Source organism: Telmatherina bonti (assembly GCF_933228915.1).
Source record: "Telmatherina bonti genome assembly, chromosome: 11".
In the NCBI taxonomy this organism is placed as follows: Eukaryota; Metazoa; Chordata; class Actinopteri; order Atheriniformes; family Telmatherinidae; genus Telmatherina; species Telmatherina bonti.
This window is the reverse complement of record NC_136629.1, coordinates 23,694,778-23,711,591: the sequence shown is the minus strand read 5'-3', so window position 1 is coordinate 23,711,591 and position 16,814 is coordinate 23,694,778. Positions and strand designations below refer to the sequence as shown.

Genomic DNA, 16,814 nt, shown 5'->3' with positions numbered 1-16,814 from the left:
ATCCATCCATCCATCCATCCATCTTCTGCCGCTTATCCGGGGTCGGGTCGCGGGGGCAGCAGCCTAAGCAGGGAAGCCCAGACTTCCCTCTCCCCAGCCACATTTGCCAACTCTGCGGGGGGGATCCCGAGGCGTTCCCAGGCCAGCCGAGAGATGTAATCCCTCCAGCGTGTCCTGGGTCTTCCCCGGGTTCTCCTCCCAGAGGGACGTGCCTGGAACACCTCACCAGGGAGGCGTCCAGGAGGCATCCTGACCAGATGCCCGAGCCACCTCAACTGGTTCCTCTTGATGCGAAGGAGCAGCGGCTCTACTCTGAGCCCCTCCCGGATGACTGAGCTCCTCACCCTATCTCTAAGGGAGAGCCCGGCCACCCTGCGGAGGAAACTCATTTCAGCCGCCTGTATACGAGATCTCGTTCTTTCGGTCATGACCCACAGCTCATGACCATAGGTGAGGGTAGGAACGTAGATCGACTGGTAAATCGAGAGCTTCGCCTTCTGGCTCAGCTCCTTCTTCACCACGACAGACCGGCGCAGAGCCCGCATTACTGCAGACGCCGCACCGATCCGTCTGTCGATCTCACGCTCCATCCTTCCCTCACTCGTGAACAAGACCCCGAGATATTTAAACTCCTCCACTTGAGGCAGGACCTGACTCCCGACCCGGAGAGGGCAATCCACCCTATCTCGGCTGAGGACCATGGTCTCAGATTTTGAGGTGCTGATTCTCATCCCAGCCGCTTCACACTCGGCCGCGAATCACTCAAGCGAGAGCTGGAGATCACGACCAGATGAAGCCAACAGGACCACGTCATCCGCAAAAAGCAGGGACCCAATCCTGAGGCCACCAAGTCGGATCCCCTCAACCCCTCGGCTGCGCCTAGAAATTCTGTCCATATAAGTTATGAACAGAATCGGTGATAAAGGGCAGCCTTGGCGGAGTCCAACCCTCACCGGAAACGAATCCGACTTACTACCGGCAATGCGGACCAAGCTCTGACACCTGTCGTACAGGGACCGGACAGCTCGTACAAGGGGGTCCGGTGCCCCATACTCCCGGAGTACCCCCCACAGGAGCCCCCGGGGGACACGGTCGAATGCCTTCTCCAGGTCCACAAAGCACATGTAGACTGGTTGGGCAAACTCCCATGCCCCCTCCAGGACCCCAGAGAGGGTATAGAGCTGGTCCACTGTTCCGCGACCAGGACGAAAACCACACTGCTCCTCCTCAATCCGGGATTCGACTATCCGGCGGACCCTCCTCTCCAGGACCCCTGAATAGACCTTACCAGGGAGGCTGAGGAGTGTGATTCCCCTGTAATTGGAACACACCCTCCGGTCCCCCTTCTTAAAAAGGGGGACCACCACCCCAGTCTGCCAATCCAGCGGTACTGCCCCCGATGTCCACGCGATGCTGCAGAGGCGTGTCAGCCAGGACAGCCCCATAGCATCCAGAGCCTTAAGGAACTCCGGGCGGATCTCATCCACCCCCGGGGCCTTGCCGCCAAGGAGCTTTTTGACCACCTCAGCGACTTCAGCCCCAGAGATAGGAGAGTCCACCCCTGAGTCCACCAGCTCTGCTCCCTCATGGGAAGACGTGTTGGTAGGATTGAGGAGGTCTTCGAAGTATTCCCTCCACCGACCCACAACGTCCCGAGTTGAGGTCAGCAGCTCCCCATCTCCACTGTACACAGTATTGATGGAGCACTGCTTCCCCCCCCTGAGCCGCCGGATGGTGGACCAGAATCTCCTCGAAGCCGTCCGGAAGTCTTTCTCCATGGCCTCGCCGAACTCCTCCCATGCCCGAGTTTTTGCCTCGGCAACGGCCGAAGCCGCATGCCGCTTAGCCCGTCAGTACCCATCAGCTGCCTCCAGAGTCCCACAGGCCAAGAAGGCCCGATAGGACTCCTTCTTCAGCTTGACGGCATCCCTCACTGCTGGTGTCCACCAACGAGTCCTGGGATTACCGCCACGACAGGCACCAACGACCTTGCAGCCACAGCTCCGGCTGGCCGCCTCAGCAATAGAGGCACGGAACACAGCCCATTTGGACTCAATGTCCCCCGCCTCACCCGGGACATGTTCGAAGCTCTGCTGAAGGTGGGAGTTGAAGCTCGCTCTGACAGGGGACTCAGCCAGACGTTCCCAGCAGACCCTCACAACACGTTTTGGCCTGCCAGCTCTGACTGGCTTCCTCCCCCACCATCTGAGCCAACTCACCACCAGGTGGTGATCAGTTGACAGCTCCGCCCCCCTCTTCACCCGAATGTCCAAGGCATGTGGCCGAAGGTCCGACGATACGACTACAAAGTCGATCATTGAACTGCGGCCCAGGGAATCCTGATGCCAGGTGTACATATGGACACTCTTATGCTGGAACATGGTGTTCGTTATAGACAATCCATGATGAGCACAGAAGTCCAATAACAAAACACCATTTGGGTTCAGAGGGGGGGGACCATGCCTCCCAATCACTCCCCTCCAGGTCTCACTGTCATTGCTCACGTGAGCATTGAAGTCCCCCAGCAGAACAATGGAGTCCCCAGAAGGAGCACCCTACCGGCACTCCCTCCAAGGACCCCAGAAAGGGTGGGTACTCTGAACTGCTGTTCGGTGCATAAGCACAGACAACAGTCAGGACCCGTCCCCCCCACCCGGAGGCGGAGGGAAACTACCCTTTCATCCACCGGGGTAAACCCCAACGTGCAGGCACCAAGCTGGGGGCTGATGAGAATGCCCACACCTGCTCGGCGCCTCTCACCATGAGCAACTCCAGAGTGGAAGAAGGTCCAGCCCCTCTTGAGGGTACTGGTTCCAGAGCCCAAGCCATGCGTCGAGGTGAGTCCAACTATATCTAGTCGGAACCGTTCAACCTCGCGCACAAGCTCAGGCTCCTTCCCCACCAGAGAGGTGACGTTCCATGTCCCTAGAGCCAGCTTCTGCAGCCGGGGATCGGACCGCCAGGGTCCCCGCCCCTTGCTGCCGCCCAGCTCACATTGCACCCGACCCCTACGGCTCCTCCTGCAGATGGTGAGCCCACGGGAGGTGGGGCCCATGTAACCCTTTCGGGTTGAGCCCGACCGGGCCCCATGGGCGAAGGCCCGGCCACCAGACGCTCGCTCTTGTACCCCGCCTCCAGGCCTGGCTCCAGAGGGGGGTCCCGGTAACCCGCGTCCGGGCAAGGGAACATTCATGCCCAGGTTGGTCGTCATCATAGGGGTCTATGAGCCGTGCTTGGTCTGGTCCCTCCCCTAGACACCTGTTTGCCATGGGTGACCCTACCAGGGGCATAAAGCCCCAGACAACATAGCTGCTAGGATCTTCAGGACGCACAAACCCCTCCACCACGATAAGGTGACGGCTCAGGGAGAGGTAGTAGTTTTTTTCTTTGCCAACATAAATATTTATAGTATTTATACATTTTAGAGAAATAACATGTTGTTTTCTCATACATGACCATCGTACAAATGAGATAAAATAAATATCAGTTTAAGTGCCACAGCTGTGAATGACCCTCCAAGTGATACAACACGTACCCCAGCTTCCTGCACAATAGTTTTATTGCTTTGATGGATTTATACATTCTTTCATTAAAAAGTCCCAGCTGTTCCCCTGAGGGGTCAAAAATTCACTGCAAGGGAAAGGATGATATGAGACTGACTTTTAAGTGTGAGGGATAAAAAGAAAAGTAGCTGTCTGAACACCAAGAATCCTCCGATCTGACACACTGATCACAAAATCCTCTCTGCTACACTCCTGGGGATCAAGCTTTTAGCTCAAGGTGTTTGTGGTTTATTAGTAAATGGAAGGCTGGAATATACAGTGGCTTAATTCAAATTACAAAGTAAACTTACCTAAAACTCTTAATTGGACATCCACATAAAATTTCATGCAAATCCATCTAAAGCACCCAGCGAACAGTTAGTGTGTAACTGAATCGAAAGAAGTATGTATTTAACTGTCAATCTGCAATTATTAGTCAAAAATGCTTCATGCATGTATATTTATATGTCAAATCCTAACCTGTGAAAAGCTGGATACACTTTTCACTGCTATAAACATGGATTGTAAAGCTCTACTAAAGTGCTTCTCAATAAGTGCATTTAATTAATGATTAATTTGATTAATTTTCTTTAAGTAAAATAAAAAGTGAAAACTTAATTAACTCATAACGTGGTGCAGCAATAAACACAGTATAATAGCAATACTTTTCTCTAAATTATTTTCAGTGCAGACGTTGCATCCCTACACTCGTCTAAATTACGGACCAACCTGATGTAATTTGTGAATAATTCTAAAAGATGCAAAAGAAACAATTTATTGTAAATGTTTTAAAATGAATTCTTCCTCAAAGTTATTCAACCCCATCAATGAAGAGGCTTCAGTTTTAGCAAAGATATATAAAAACAAAGTACAAAAAAAACATCTATGCCATAATTTCTAGCCTATCTATTATTTGGCAGCAATAGGCTGAAAACGGAAAGATTTCTTGGAGCACACTATTTTCTTGACTGTTTTTGCCACTGCATGCTCTGTGTGTGACTATTTTAATTTTGCATGGGTTCATTTTGCAATTCTCTTCTTTGCTTGAGGTCATGGCTCATTCTTGGTCTGTTTAAATCAGCCGTCCTGTTGAAACTAGATTTCACTTTCACTTTAGAGCCCAGATTTCCAACCGTGACTAATCTTATTCTCCTAATATTTTCATTTCAACATTTTTTGATACATTCAGTGCCTCTAGTAACAGTGATTAATATATACATTAGACTATGTTATGCTTTCTTAATAACTATATAGTAATAGTTATATAGGCCTATATAATGAATACACACACACACATATATACACACACACACACACACACAAAAGCAGAGAAACATATACTTTCCTGAAGTTTATATATATATATATATATATATATATATATATATATATATATATATATATAGGATCTATATAAATATATATATATTTATATATAGGATATATATAAACTTCAGGAAAGTATATGTTTCTCTGCTTTTGCAAAGACTTAAATAAATGGCTCATTAACCAGATTGTGAAGAACTTAACAATATGCAGTTTGTGGTCCATTTCAGTCGAGTCTAGTGTGTTGCAGCAAGGAAGCATTAAATAGCCTTTACACCACAAAGCAAGCAAGGAAAAATTTTAAATCTGCAGGACATCGGAATACGAGGACCAGGGTGTAGCTCAAAAAATATGAAAAACACAGAAAATTTGATTTTCAATTTACTGTTCACACTTGAAGGATGTACGTTTTTGACTCAGTTTAGTAACGACATTGGCAGTGATGGTGTAGGAGATAAACTCTCTGTTCTGCTCCTATGGAGTTGTTTTTCTCTGTGATGCAAGAAATGTGGGGGCTGGTGGAAGAGAAGTTTTGATGGAGGGATCCCTCTCCCTTTAGTTCAACAGCGGACAACAGGAAGGATATACTACACAGGCTGAAAATACCACTTCACACTGTTCAGGTCAGGCTGACTCCAGTATGGAGAATGGGATGTTTTTCTCCCCTATTTCACAATCATCACCAATCTACACAGATTTGCTGTAAGATTAAAAAAAAAAAAAAAAAACCAAAAAAAAACCCCATAAATATCAATATGCCTTAAAAAAGAAACATTCCAAATGATGTCAGATTCATTGTTGAAAAAGTACCTGGAGACAACATTAATCCCCTCATGTCAGAGTACTGCACATGTTTTTCATTCTATTTTTCCTTGTTTGATAAACTTATTTAAAAGATGATAAAATCATAATTTTGTTTGCAATTTCTTTTATTTCATTGACAAAATTATTGATTGTTCTGACATACCTTTCTAAAAAACAAAGAAAAACAAAAAAACAAAAAACAAATCCCAATTCCATACTGGACTTTTCCTTGTAATAATAGTGGTGCACCATTAATCCTTTACGGCTCATGCTCCTCCAGAACCTCAGCTGTGAAACTTAATTAAGAAAAGAAGAATGTAAAATACAGCAAGGTTTTTGAAATTATTTTATTTCTTTAAATACACATAGGATATATTATTGATGCAACTTTCACAACAGCAATCCTTTCTGCCAGAAGTGGCAACATCCTCACCTACTGGCTGTTTTCCCTCCACTCATCTCAGTGAAGTTAACCAGGCAAACATGTCAAAGCAAAAGAACAAAACAAAACAAACAAAAAAAAAAAGCTGAAGTGACTCAGGCTGACAATCAAAGGTGAGCGCCCATCATAGTAGCAGACATTCATGAGGCACAAACATTTGGTTATTACCTTAAATCATCAAATTCTACTGATTTAACAGAAAGATGCTGAAACGTGTTTCTTTACTGCTAAAAGAAGCCATAAGCAGCTTTTATATCACAAGCCTGCAGCATACAAACTCCACAGCACTAGCAAACATTTAGGTACCTTTTAATTAAAGACAAATCACATCAATATCTTTGATTATTTCTTATTCAGCCTTTTACATTTCTCTCCCACCAGAGTGCAAACAGCTGCTGAAGCCATATAATTAAAAACATGTACAGCTTAAACATTGAAAACACTGCAGATGCAATTGGTCCTTTAGACTTTGAACACAAAGCAGGTGTGCCGATGCAGGAAGGCTTTATTATAAAAATGGCCAGAAACTGCAAATGATTGAAGATGGAGGTAAAATAGATGCAGGAAATCCACTTAAATGATGTGCAAACTTAAACAAAATAATAATAAAAAAAAAAATGCTTACTGTTAGATGTTTACAGAGTATCAAGCAGATTTTAGAAACTGTATTCTTTTTATTATCTTGCAGATATACAATCGTCAACTGTAGATGTTGTATTAAATTAATCACTTAAAGGGTCTAGAAACTTAGCTTAGAGATGAAACAAGTGTATTTCTAAAGTCTTTCCAAATAAAGCTGCACATGTTCCAGTCTCTGCTGCTGCAATAAGTCTGTCTCCTGAAAAATGACCAATTTATGTCAGACTGGTAAATTCTCAAGGTAGGATTGAGTTGGAGGACACTCCCAGATTCCCAAAGTCATCAATAACATTGACTGAGGAAGGCATAACGATCAGTCTGAGCTGTCTCATTAAAGGGGAGGGACGTACCAACTCAAAACGAGGCTGGAATCCAGGAGACACCGCCGCAATAACTCCTTAAAACCAATAAGTTAAATTGGGACAAATCTCTGACTCTCATTTATTTGTTAATGACGTTGTACTTTTTTTTCCCTAGTCCCTTTAAGTTATGGCTACAACATGTACAAGTGAAGAGAGAGTTTTCTTTTTTCAGTGCACATATTCATCATCACTTAGGTCTGAATCATCAGCCTCCACCTCCCCTTCAATCACTGACTTCTTCCCTCTGCAGCAGGACACCACCAGACCAATGAGGAAAGCCTACAGTAAAAATAATAATAAGCAAAGCACACATTAGGAGATATTTCATGCGAAGCATTTGATCGATAGAGTCCAGCAGGGGCTCACAGGAAAGAGGCTATTAAACATTTTTTTCTGAGGCGATAAGCAGTATGTGCAGTCTCGGTAGATTATTTTCCATTAGCCTTTTCTGGGTAGAAATTGAATCACATATTTCTGCTCTCCTGCTCATCCTTGAAAGAACCCTTTTAAAAAGCTTTCGGATCACATGTTTCATGTTGCATGTCTACCTGACAAAATTCTAATTCTCATACTTGACACCAGGGATAAAGGCAAACTGTTAACATAGCTGGACTTACCCCAATAAAGGCCCAGTTTCCAAAATAGTAGATGGTGCTGAAGAACCAGAACTTGTGGAGGAAAAGGTAAGTCCTTGTCACGGTGCATTGGTCTGAAAGAGATGGAGAAAACTGCTTTTTAAATCTTCTTACTTGCACACACAAGCCAACAAGACTACATGTTTATGTTTAAACAGCATGAAATTCTGTGTTTTAAAATGCTAGCAGTATCTTTTTTCTTCTAAGTACAACCCCGTTAGTGTATTTCAGGCGAAAGGCTTCTTTTCTGCATGATGCTGATAGCTTCCCTGTGGTCTGGACTATCTCTCAGGGAGAAGAAAAATACACCAGGCACCAAATAAAATGTGACAAATCCACTGCTACATGTTGTATACGATATGTCTGTGTTATAAAGGTGTCTAAACTCACTTAAGAGCTTAAAACAGGCTGCCATTACCACATGGAGCAGTGCCTCGGGCTATTTTGTTATTCTAACAAAAAAAGACAACCGGTAGTGTGAGGAGAGGAAAACCGTGTCACTGTCGATGTGAATATGTCTGAAATGACGAATGGAACTGGAATGATGTAACGCTTAGTGGAGGCTTGCATCAAACATATCAAATTTTGCAAAAGGAAAAGCCACAAGGTAAAAAGCACTGGCACGCTGAACACATCAACAAACTGTGAAAAGAGTCAACTGGAGGTTATGCAAGCAGCTCTGATACTTTGGTGAGGAACATTTCGAATATTTTCCATATAAAATTCATGAAATAAAAACGCTGCACCCACAAGATGAAAATTATTGCTGTCCTTCTTAACTTCAGTTAATATTTATGAATGTCCCACTGCTGTACAGTAAGCAAAAGGTGTTTTATGTTTGAATTCTTATCCATCACACATCTGTATGGTCCCTAAACATACAGACAAAAAAAAATCTAGTGACAAGAACAGCAACAAAGCGTGGCAGCAGATCCGTCATTTCACAAAGTCTGTCTGGGGAAAAAAAAAAGACAGACAACAAAGAGACAGCCTGATGTCACAGAGGAAAGTACTCCATGACGTCCATAACCGCAAACCTGCATTCAACCATATGTGGAGAATGAGCGCAGTTGTTACACACAAACATCAAATTCTATATCAAATAAAGCTATCTTAGAGGATGATATGGCTCTATTAGAGACAGATCTGTATGTCTATGCAAAAATATAAAAAATTTCCATGTATTACAGGACATAAAGCAGAAAAAGTGAATGTGATTTGAAACTGAAATGTGTCACGACATAATCACCGGACATCCAGCACCGCTGAACATCTTTCTTTGCTGGTGTTTGGATAACTGGTTTCAAAGTGAATTATCAATGAACCCCAACAGTTTTTCTGCATGATACAACCATCTTAGCATGAAGTAGAACAGAAATAACAAAGCAGTAAAACTTTTAAGTTAATGTTAAGGAAGTATTCTCTCACATAATATTAATATGACTTCATCTATGTTTAATGCATGTTTTATAAAGTTATATAATGAATTTAAAAAAAAACAAACATAATGACATGGCATCACAAAAAAGTAGCAAAAGGTGGTGCAACAAAGACAAATAGCTTTATAATTTAAAGGAAGAATATAAAAAGAAATTAAAAAATAAAAAAACAATACTTTACAAGTACTTTGAGTTCTGTTTAAGTTAAAAATGTACTTAAAATAGTAAAAAGTATAGACATTTGGATTATAAAATAAAGAATAAATATAGACAGAGGTTAAAAACTACAAACCATGAATCAATTTTATGAATAATTGAAGCTTGATACTCAAGATACTAAAGCAACATTATAAGGAAGTAAACTTATATAAGTGACCTGTGAGGCCAACTAAACTCTTTAGAGGCCAACTAAATTCTCCACTGTTCCCCAACGTCCCTGTGATTAAAGCCAGAACAATCATTACTGACTAATAATGAACATAAAAACACATCAAAATAAAGACATAAAGCAAGTATCTTAATCACTTATGAAATCTTTCAATTTCTGTGATGCAGCTCTCTGCTGGTGACATCACCTCATCAGCCATCAGCAGCTCATCCATATCCCCCACCTTTCCTGCTTTTGAAAGATCTGATACAGATATTGATCAGATTAGCACATGAATAAGACAAGGACACTTTAGCTGAGTCATTCTCCTTTATATGCCTGGATTAGTCTTGGCAGGCACAGGAAATGCTGATGACGTCAAAAAGCTGAAAGTGCTAATCATATGCGTGCAGCGTCTGGACCTCTCCTCAGCAATCTAATTGTTTTGCTCTGACAACGAGAGGAAATGGAAGGAAAGCAGAAACACTTCTCTTTAAGATCAACTTTCCAATGAGCCTTGCAATGAAGAAGCACAAAAAAAAAAAAAAAGAAAAATATGTACACACACTTCTAATTAAGCATCATTTCACCAGAACAAGGCAGGAGGAAAAAGTCTACAAATGCACTCTGGCTATGTTAGAGAGCCATCTGGAGCATTAATGCTAACCTGCTGAGCTGCTCCGATCACACTGTTTCAAACACAGCTCTTTACACTGACTTGAACAGTGTGAACAGTGCAGTCAGACTTATATGAAGCTCTATGACATCAAGGTCCATAGCAATAACTCAGCAAGGTTTAGAATTTGATCACTGAAGCCAAAACCTTGGAAACGCAGCCCGCCAGAGTGATGAGTCTAAGAAAGGAGATGGATCCAGCTCTGCTTTGTTTCATCTGTAACAATGATTAGGAGGAGGAAACCTATGGGAGATCCAAAGGTGCAAAAACAGTCAGCTTTCATTTTACCAGGATCAACAGATAATAATAAATAAGCCCTTCTTCATTCCCATGACTCCACTCTTTCCCTCCTCTACCTCAGCCATCTGTAGCTCTCCAGCTGCTTTTCCTGAACCACTAGGCTCTGAGTGGGACCTACAGATGGTTCACAACAGTGGTCTGCCTAAATATATTATCATGTACAACACCGACCAGCTTCACCTTGGAATTATTACTGTTCTTTGATAAGAGCGTGGGGCAGTGTGAGTGCAGGTAATTTCACCTTGACTCATGATACCCGTGTGAGTGCTGCTTGGTCTTGCATGATGCATTATGTATACCTTTCATCCTCACATCCAAACACATGCATAAAGCCATGTGCATGTGCATGAGCACACTGTTTTCTTCTGAAAGCCTCTCAGCTAGCAAAGGGCTCTTGTGCCAACACAGTGTGTTTTTGCTTTCTCTCAATGTAAAATGCAGTAGAGCACTTTTATTCAAGAGTCCTTTGAGGAAGCTGATGTTCCTTCAGCAGAATTATTGTCAAAGTCTCTTGCTACTCATATTTAGCTTAGGTCACGTAAGTTCACCAAAAGCATCTTTTCAGTGGAAAATCCATTTGAGCAGTATTCCTGACCTCTATATGCAGACACAAAAGACGACGCACAGAGCGGTAACCTATTAGGACTTGATCTTACCTAAACCTCTGATCATACCAACAAGATCCCAAGAGAGAAAACTGCACTTATCTAAAATGTAGGTCTTGTTTTCTATTACTGTTGGTAAGATAAAGGTATGACTTTATTCACAAAGGGAATATACTGTTTTAACATCATCTCTGACATCGTGTAAGGTTGTCAAGCTGAACAAGTTACTGGGAAGGTATATCTAAAAAATAAAAATTGTACATAAAATGAAAAGTTATCACTAAAAAAATAAAGGTAACTGAACTCTTTGTGAAGTCGGGGGTTATAGAGCTGATTTTGACAACCGGATTATGACTGGCTGTTACTTTCCACGGTGTAGTGTTTAAACATCACTGTCAAGTTCAATGTATGACGGACCACCACTGATTACCGACATTAATTATGAATGAGAAAAATCTACATAGTTATGCTTTTAAGATACCTCTCTATCAGTTGTGGTAGTTGGGTTTGCTGATAATGCATGGTTCATTCAGTGGTTATTCAGTACTACCAACCTTCAGTATTACACCCCCCCTCGTCTCTGAGGCAAACTTCAGAGAAGTAATGCTGATTTTCTATAATACGTTAACTTATAATTTAACAATCGTAAAGAATAATTATTTACTGACAATATAGACAAAAGAGATAAATTAAGTTTATTTTTTTATATGCATTTTAAACTTGTTGTGTAAATATGATAGTTTTTAATATAAAGATTGTAAAGTCGGTAAATCATTTTGCTCTTTCAAAAGGTGGAAAACAATGTTAAAGTCATTATTATTGACTCCTGTAGCAGACATAATTATTTGTAAAAATGATCAGCATGTTATTTGAAGTCCGGTTTAGACTTTCTTAGCTGCTTATTAAGTGTTTACTTTTTTAAAATAATAGTTATTGTTTCTTCAGCAACTCCTAAGAGAAATAGCTGTTTGCTAGAGGCAAGAAGTTCATAGCAGTTTTAGATAAAAGGCATAAATTAGTACATTATGCAAGAGGTATTTTAATTTGATTTTGTAATTTTAGTTCTGCCCATTAAGCATAGAAAAAAGCAACTAAACATATTCTTGGAGCGTGAATATTCCTGTGCCAGGTACAGGGTGTCTATGGATAACAAGATGATCTCTTTTCTTTTAGGAGAATACCTTTTGACTGGCATATTCCATTGTAATGCAAATTGATAATGATCCCTTCGCTGCAAAGAAAATTACTATTAATTTGTGTTGGGGTTGAGGGAATCGCCTGTTGAAAATTGCTTGGGTACCTGACATCTCACAGGAAACACATAAAATTGTGACCATCTTCCCCCTGAAGCTTTCTGAAAACAATACAGTGCAAACCAGCAAGTTGCTAGGAAACAGACAGCAAGCTATTGTGTGAAAACACACATGTGCATTACAATATTTCATTGCTAAAATATCATATCAAGACATATTTCTTGCAAGATTACCTGTGGACATTTGATGGGGGTTGAAACCAATCTTATACTGTAAGAGAAAATGTGTTTTTCATAGTTATAGTTAACAAGCAATAGTTTGTTAACATAAAGCAAAGTGGTCGGGTGATCATTTAAGAAAAAATAAGACCATCTTTATTAGTACACGAAGATAAATGAAAAAACAACTAGGACTAATAATACAAAGTAGTAAATGGGTTCCTTCCTTTAAAAATATACATTTGAGCTGTGGATAAGTTTATGCTTGAAAGCACTCATGGTTTAATACAGATTTAACACGTTTAGACTTGTCGCAATAAGCAATAAGTCAACTAATTGCACAATAAGAAAAAATTAGCTCAATAAGCTTTTCGGACGCAATAATTTTCATTTGTCTTTCTTTTCTCTCTCTCCCTTACTCCGAGCGAGTGCCGCATTTGTTTTAAGACAATATTAACTAAACACGGCAATACTACAAGATTCCATCTGTACTAAAAACACAAACATCAACTGCAGTTTTCCCCAGATGGGAAAAAAAAATGACATTAACAATCTGCCTGGATTAACATACATGTTACAAATGGCAAATCCACAACTTTACAATGACATGAAAAATGACATACTGAAGGCGATCAAAGACGTTCAATTTTACCATTCCACCTCTGGTCAAGTCCAAACATGTCCCCATATATGAGCTTGACCATACCACTATGTAACTGTGTTACATAGTGCTTTGAGACCATATTTTCCTGTAGAATGGTGACTGGATGAGCTTAAACTAGTTTGCACATTGAGCTTGTTTTAAAATGTTTTTTAAATTAAAGTATGTTAATCTTGGAAAGGGTGTAGTTGCATTATTGTGGCATTATTGTTATTTTGGTTGAAAATGGTCTTAAAATGACAACAATAATCACTTTGTGCAATATTATCGTCTATCGCAATAGTTACTGTGACAATTAATCGCAGGGCAAAATCTGTTGCCATGACAGGCCTAAACACGTTAAGCTTTTACTTTTGTGAGGAATGCAGGGGTGTAGCACACAAACTTAAACATGTCTGGTTATACTGGTCAAATGACCTAAAGTAACCACAAGCAGAGATGCTGAAGTGATGATAAAGGCATTAAGACAGCAATAAACAAGAGTTAGGGATGGTTAATCACTTGGGTATAGGAATAATCGTTACAGATTGGAAAATGGACAGATGAATCTGGAATGATGGTAGTCAACAATACAAAATCGAAGTCAGATGCAGACCTAATTAGAATGTTCTAGTGGATTACAGACAGAATTATAACTATTGTCAGAAAAAGGGGGCGAGAAAAAAGGAAATAAGTTTCCTCCTGAATGTGGTGCTTAATGCAAGAGGACAGTACTTCAACCTGCCATTCTTAAAGCTAAGTTTAGTACTGTCATAGCAGGGTCTACTTTATGTAACAAGCTACCTGATAGGCATGACTATTAATAAGATGTATTTCTTAATGTCAGTTCTGGATTATAACAGCAAAGATACTGTAACAATATTGTGAAAAGCAAAAATTGTCTTTTTGGCAGGTGTAACTGCTTGACAGAAATTATTTATGCTAATTTTACAGTCTTTACATCCCTCCTACACATCAGCCATATATGAACAGACTACGTCTTTAAAAGTCCTTAACACAAGAGCAATGCATTGTGTCGTTTGAGCACTGCAACTCTCTACTGGTACTAAAATCTTGCAGCATAAACTGCTTCAGAACATACATGCTAAATAATAATAATCTGAGAATAATGTTTGACTGATCTAACTGCTGTCTTGTCACAGCCAGAGCTATTACTCATGGGCTACCTGAGCTTTTGGTGTGCTCTTAGGGGGTATTCACACCAGGATAGTCCGGGAGACTCTGTTCTATTGGGAAGGTATTTCTAAACAATTTCACACCTTCCTTTACAATAAACCTTCCATTCTACCAATCGCATGAATAAAGCCCCCTAAGTGGAACAATAACATATAGGGAGGTAGTCCGGTGGATCAGCGTGATATTAAGCAAGTTAAAAAAGAAATCTTAAGAGTATTTTCTGTTTAAAATGAACCTTCATATTTTTTTAGTGTTATCATTGCCTTTTTTTTTTAAATTGTAAATTAAAACAATGACAAAACAACATTAATCACATGAGATAAGAACAAATAAAAGAAATGTAGTAAAGGAGGAAGAGGGGTGTATTTACAATTACTTAATGTGTTATTGTACGTGTTGTGTCACAGGTTGTGCAACTCTGGGGTGGGCAAGTTTTAATGTGGTGTGCTGAACATATTGTAGAGTTAGTAACTGAATGTTTATGTTTCATGCTGATTGGTTAGTTGGTTAGGAAATTGCACTCACACAGTTCAAGAAAACCACTATTTATGAATATACCCTTTCCTGGTAAGTGAAACGGTGTAGCGGGTGGTGTGTTCTGGGGAGAGCATTTTTTTGTTTTAGGGGAATGATCGCACGCTGGCTCGGGTGTGGTCTGTCTGTCTGCACTGGCGCTAGAGCGTTTAACAGTCCATAGCTGTCCTGCAGACTGTAAATGTGTCATCCTCAGTAAAGGAAGTTAAATGTTACAACCCCTGCTTGGAGTGGCCTTTCCAGCTGCACACCATCTAAACATCTCCTGTTAAAAAAGCTAACAGTATGTTCTCTGAACACGTGCCGTTGGCTTTGTTTTTACTCTGACCCCAATACTTTGCATTTGTTCTTTCTTTTGTTTTGTTTTTTTGTTGTGATTGGCATAGGTCACTCTCTGTTTGGACATTTTGGCTTGATAATTTGTTTGCAAATAAACTGAGAACCCCAGACGTCAAGTGGTTCAGAGTGCTTGGTGTTCACACAGTGCCAGATGAATCGTACTATCTCTAACCAACTGTTGTCAGGTAAGACCTGAGATAATGAGGAGAAAGGCTGTTAAAAAAAAGAAAAAGAAAATGTGGAGAAGACTCAGCTATTTAGAAAAAGACAGAACTGCATACCCCACCCAGAAGGTTCACAGTATTTTTAACAGTCGAACAACAAGGCTGTTTTTGATTTGTTTAGCTCCAGGTGCCTGCAGTCAAAGCAGGAATGGAGGAAGGACCTCATGGGTCCTGGATTCCTAGGGTCAAAATCAACTTGTTTTTGTATGCGTGTGTAGTCTATAGATAAAAGTTCTCCCGTTAAATGAAAGTAGCATCAGCACTGCAACAATAAGATCAATCTGAAGAAGCATCCTCCTTTGATGCAGTGATTTCTTTGTGTTTCACTCAGTGCTTGAGAAACTATGATGTGAAAAACCTAAGACAATCTAGCCCTGCAAAAGTTCATTTTTGCATGAGTGCCTTGAGAGATACTTGGCAAAATAATCAAATTTAAATGGACTAAGATGAAAGCAGAATCGCTCCAGTACAAAACCTACAATAATACACATATAGAGAAGACATTTATATTTTTCTTCCCCTGGAAACAAGTTGATATTACATAAATGTGATAAAGACGACTTTAAAATTCAGGTTATGTGGGGCCGTGTCAGCTAATTCCTGAGGATTAATTTTCAACATCCTGAATAAATGAGTAATAGCCAGGTAATGACCTTAGAGTAGATAATGGAGATTTTGGCACAGAGCACCTGCTTGCCAAGATGTTGGTGTCATCATCCCACTGCGTCCAGCTGGCCAATCAGTCACCAGCTTGACTTCTACCCTCTTTTACCTCGGTGTCATACATAATATAAGGAACGTCTATGTGGGAGCTTGCGTAATTCCCTAACATAACACGGACAATATTTTGTTTCACATTATCAAAGAGGAACTTGAAATTTGGAGATGAAAAAGCTGGTATTTGTGATCATGCTTTGGTGACATTTTGTTTTTCCTCTGGATAAACGCTGAACAAAAACAAAACCACAGAAAAAAAAAGGAGGATTGTGAGGAGATATTGCCTTCTGACAGGCTCACAAAATTAAAGAACACCTCTACGCCACAAAATAAATATAAAATAAAATAAATAAAAAATACATATAAAATAAAAATAGAACATCATAACAGAATTTGAAGTGAGCTTCACACTCTGTACTGTTGTCCAAACCAGTAATAATTCTCTCCTCTGTACACACACATTTTATAGCTTGGCTTATCCCACAGCTTATTGGCTTCGATGCTGGCTCAACAACATGACAACTTATAAAAAACTGCATTTATACTTCTAGTCCT

The 16,814-nt window shown here is 40.8% G+C and overlaps 1 protein-coding gene across 1 annotated transcript in view; it reads right to left on the bottom strand.

Moving 5' to 3' along the window:
- Positions 1-6,044: 6,044 nt before the first annotated feature.
- The window catches only part of lmbrd1 (LMBR1 domain containing 1), a 60,569-nt gene continuing 49,799 nt past the window's right edge, over positions 6,045-16,814 (bottom strand). Inside the window, exons 15-16 of the mRNA XM_079248490.1 lie at positions 7,733-7,824; positions 6,045-7,394 (exon numbers count right to left, since the gene is read on the bottom strand). Coding sequence (XP_079104616.1) covers positions 7,284-7,394; positions 7,733-7,824 — 203 coding nt within the window. The 3' untranslated portion in view covers positions 6,045-7,283. The remainder of the gene's footprint in view (positions 7,395-7,732; positions 7,825-16,814) is intronic.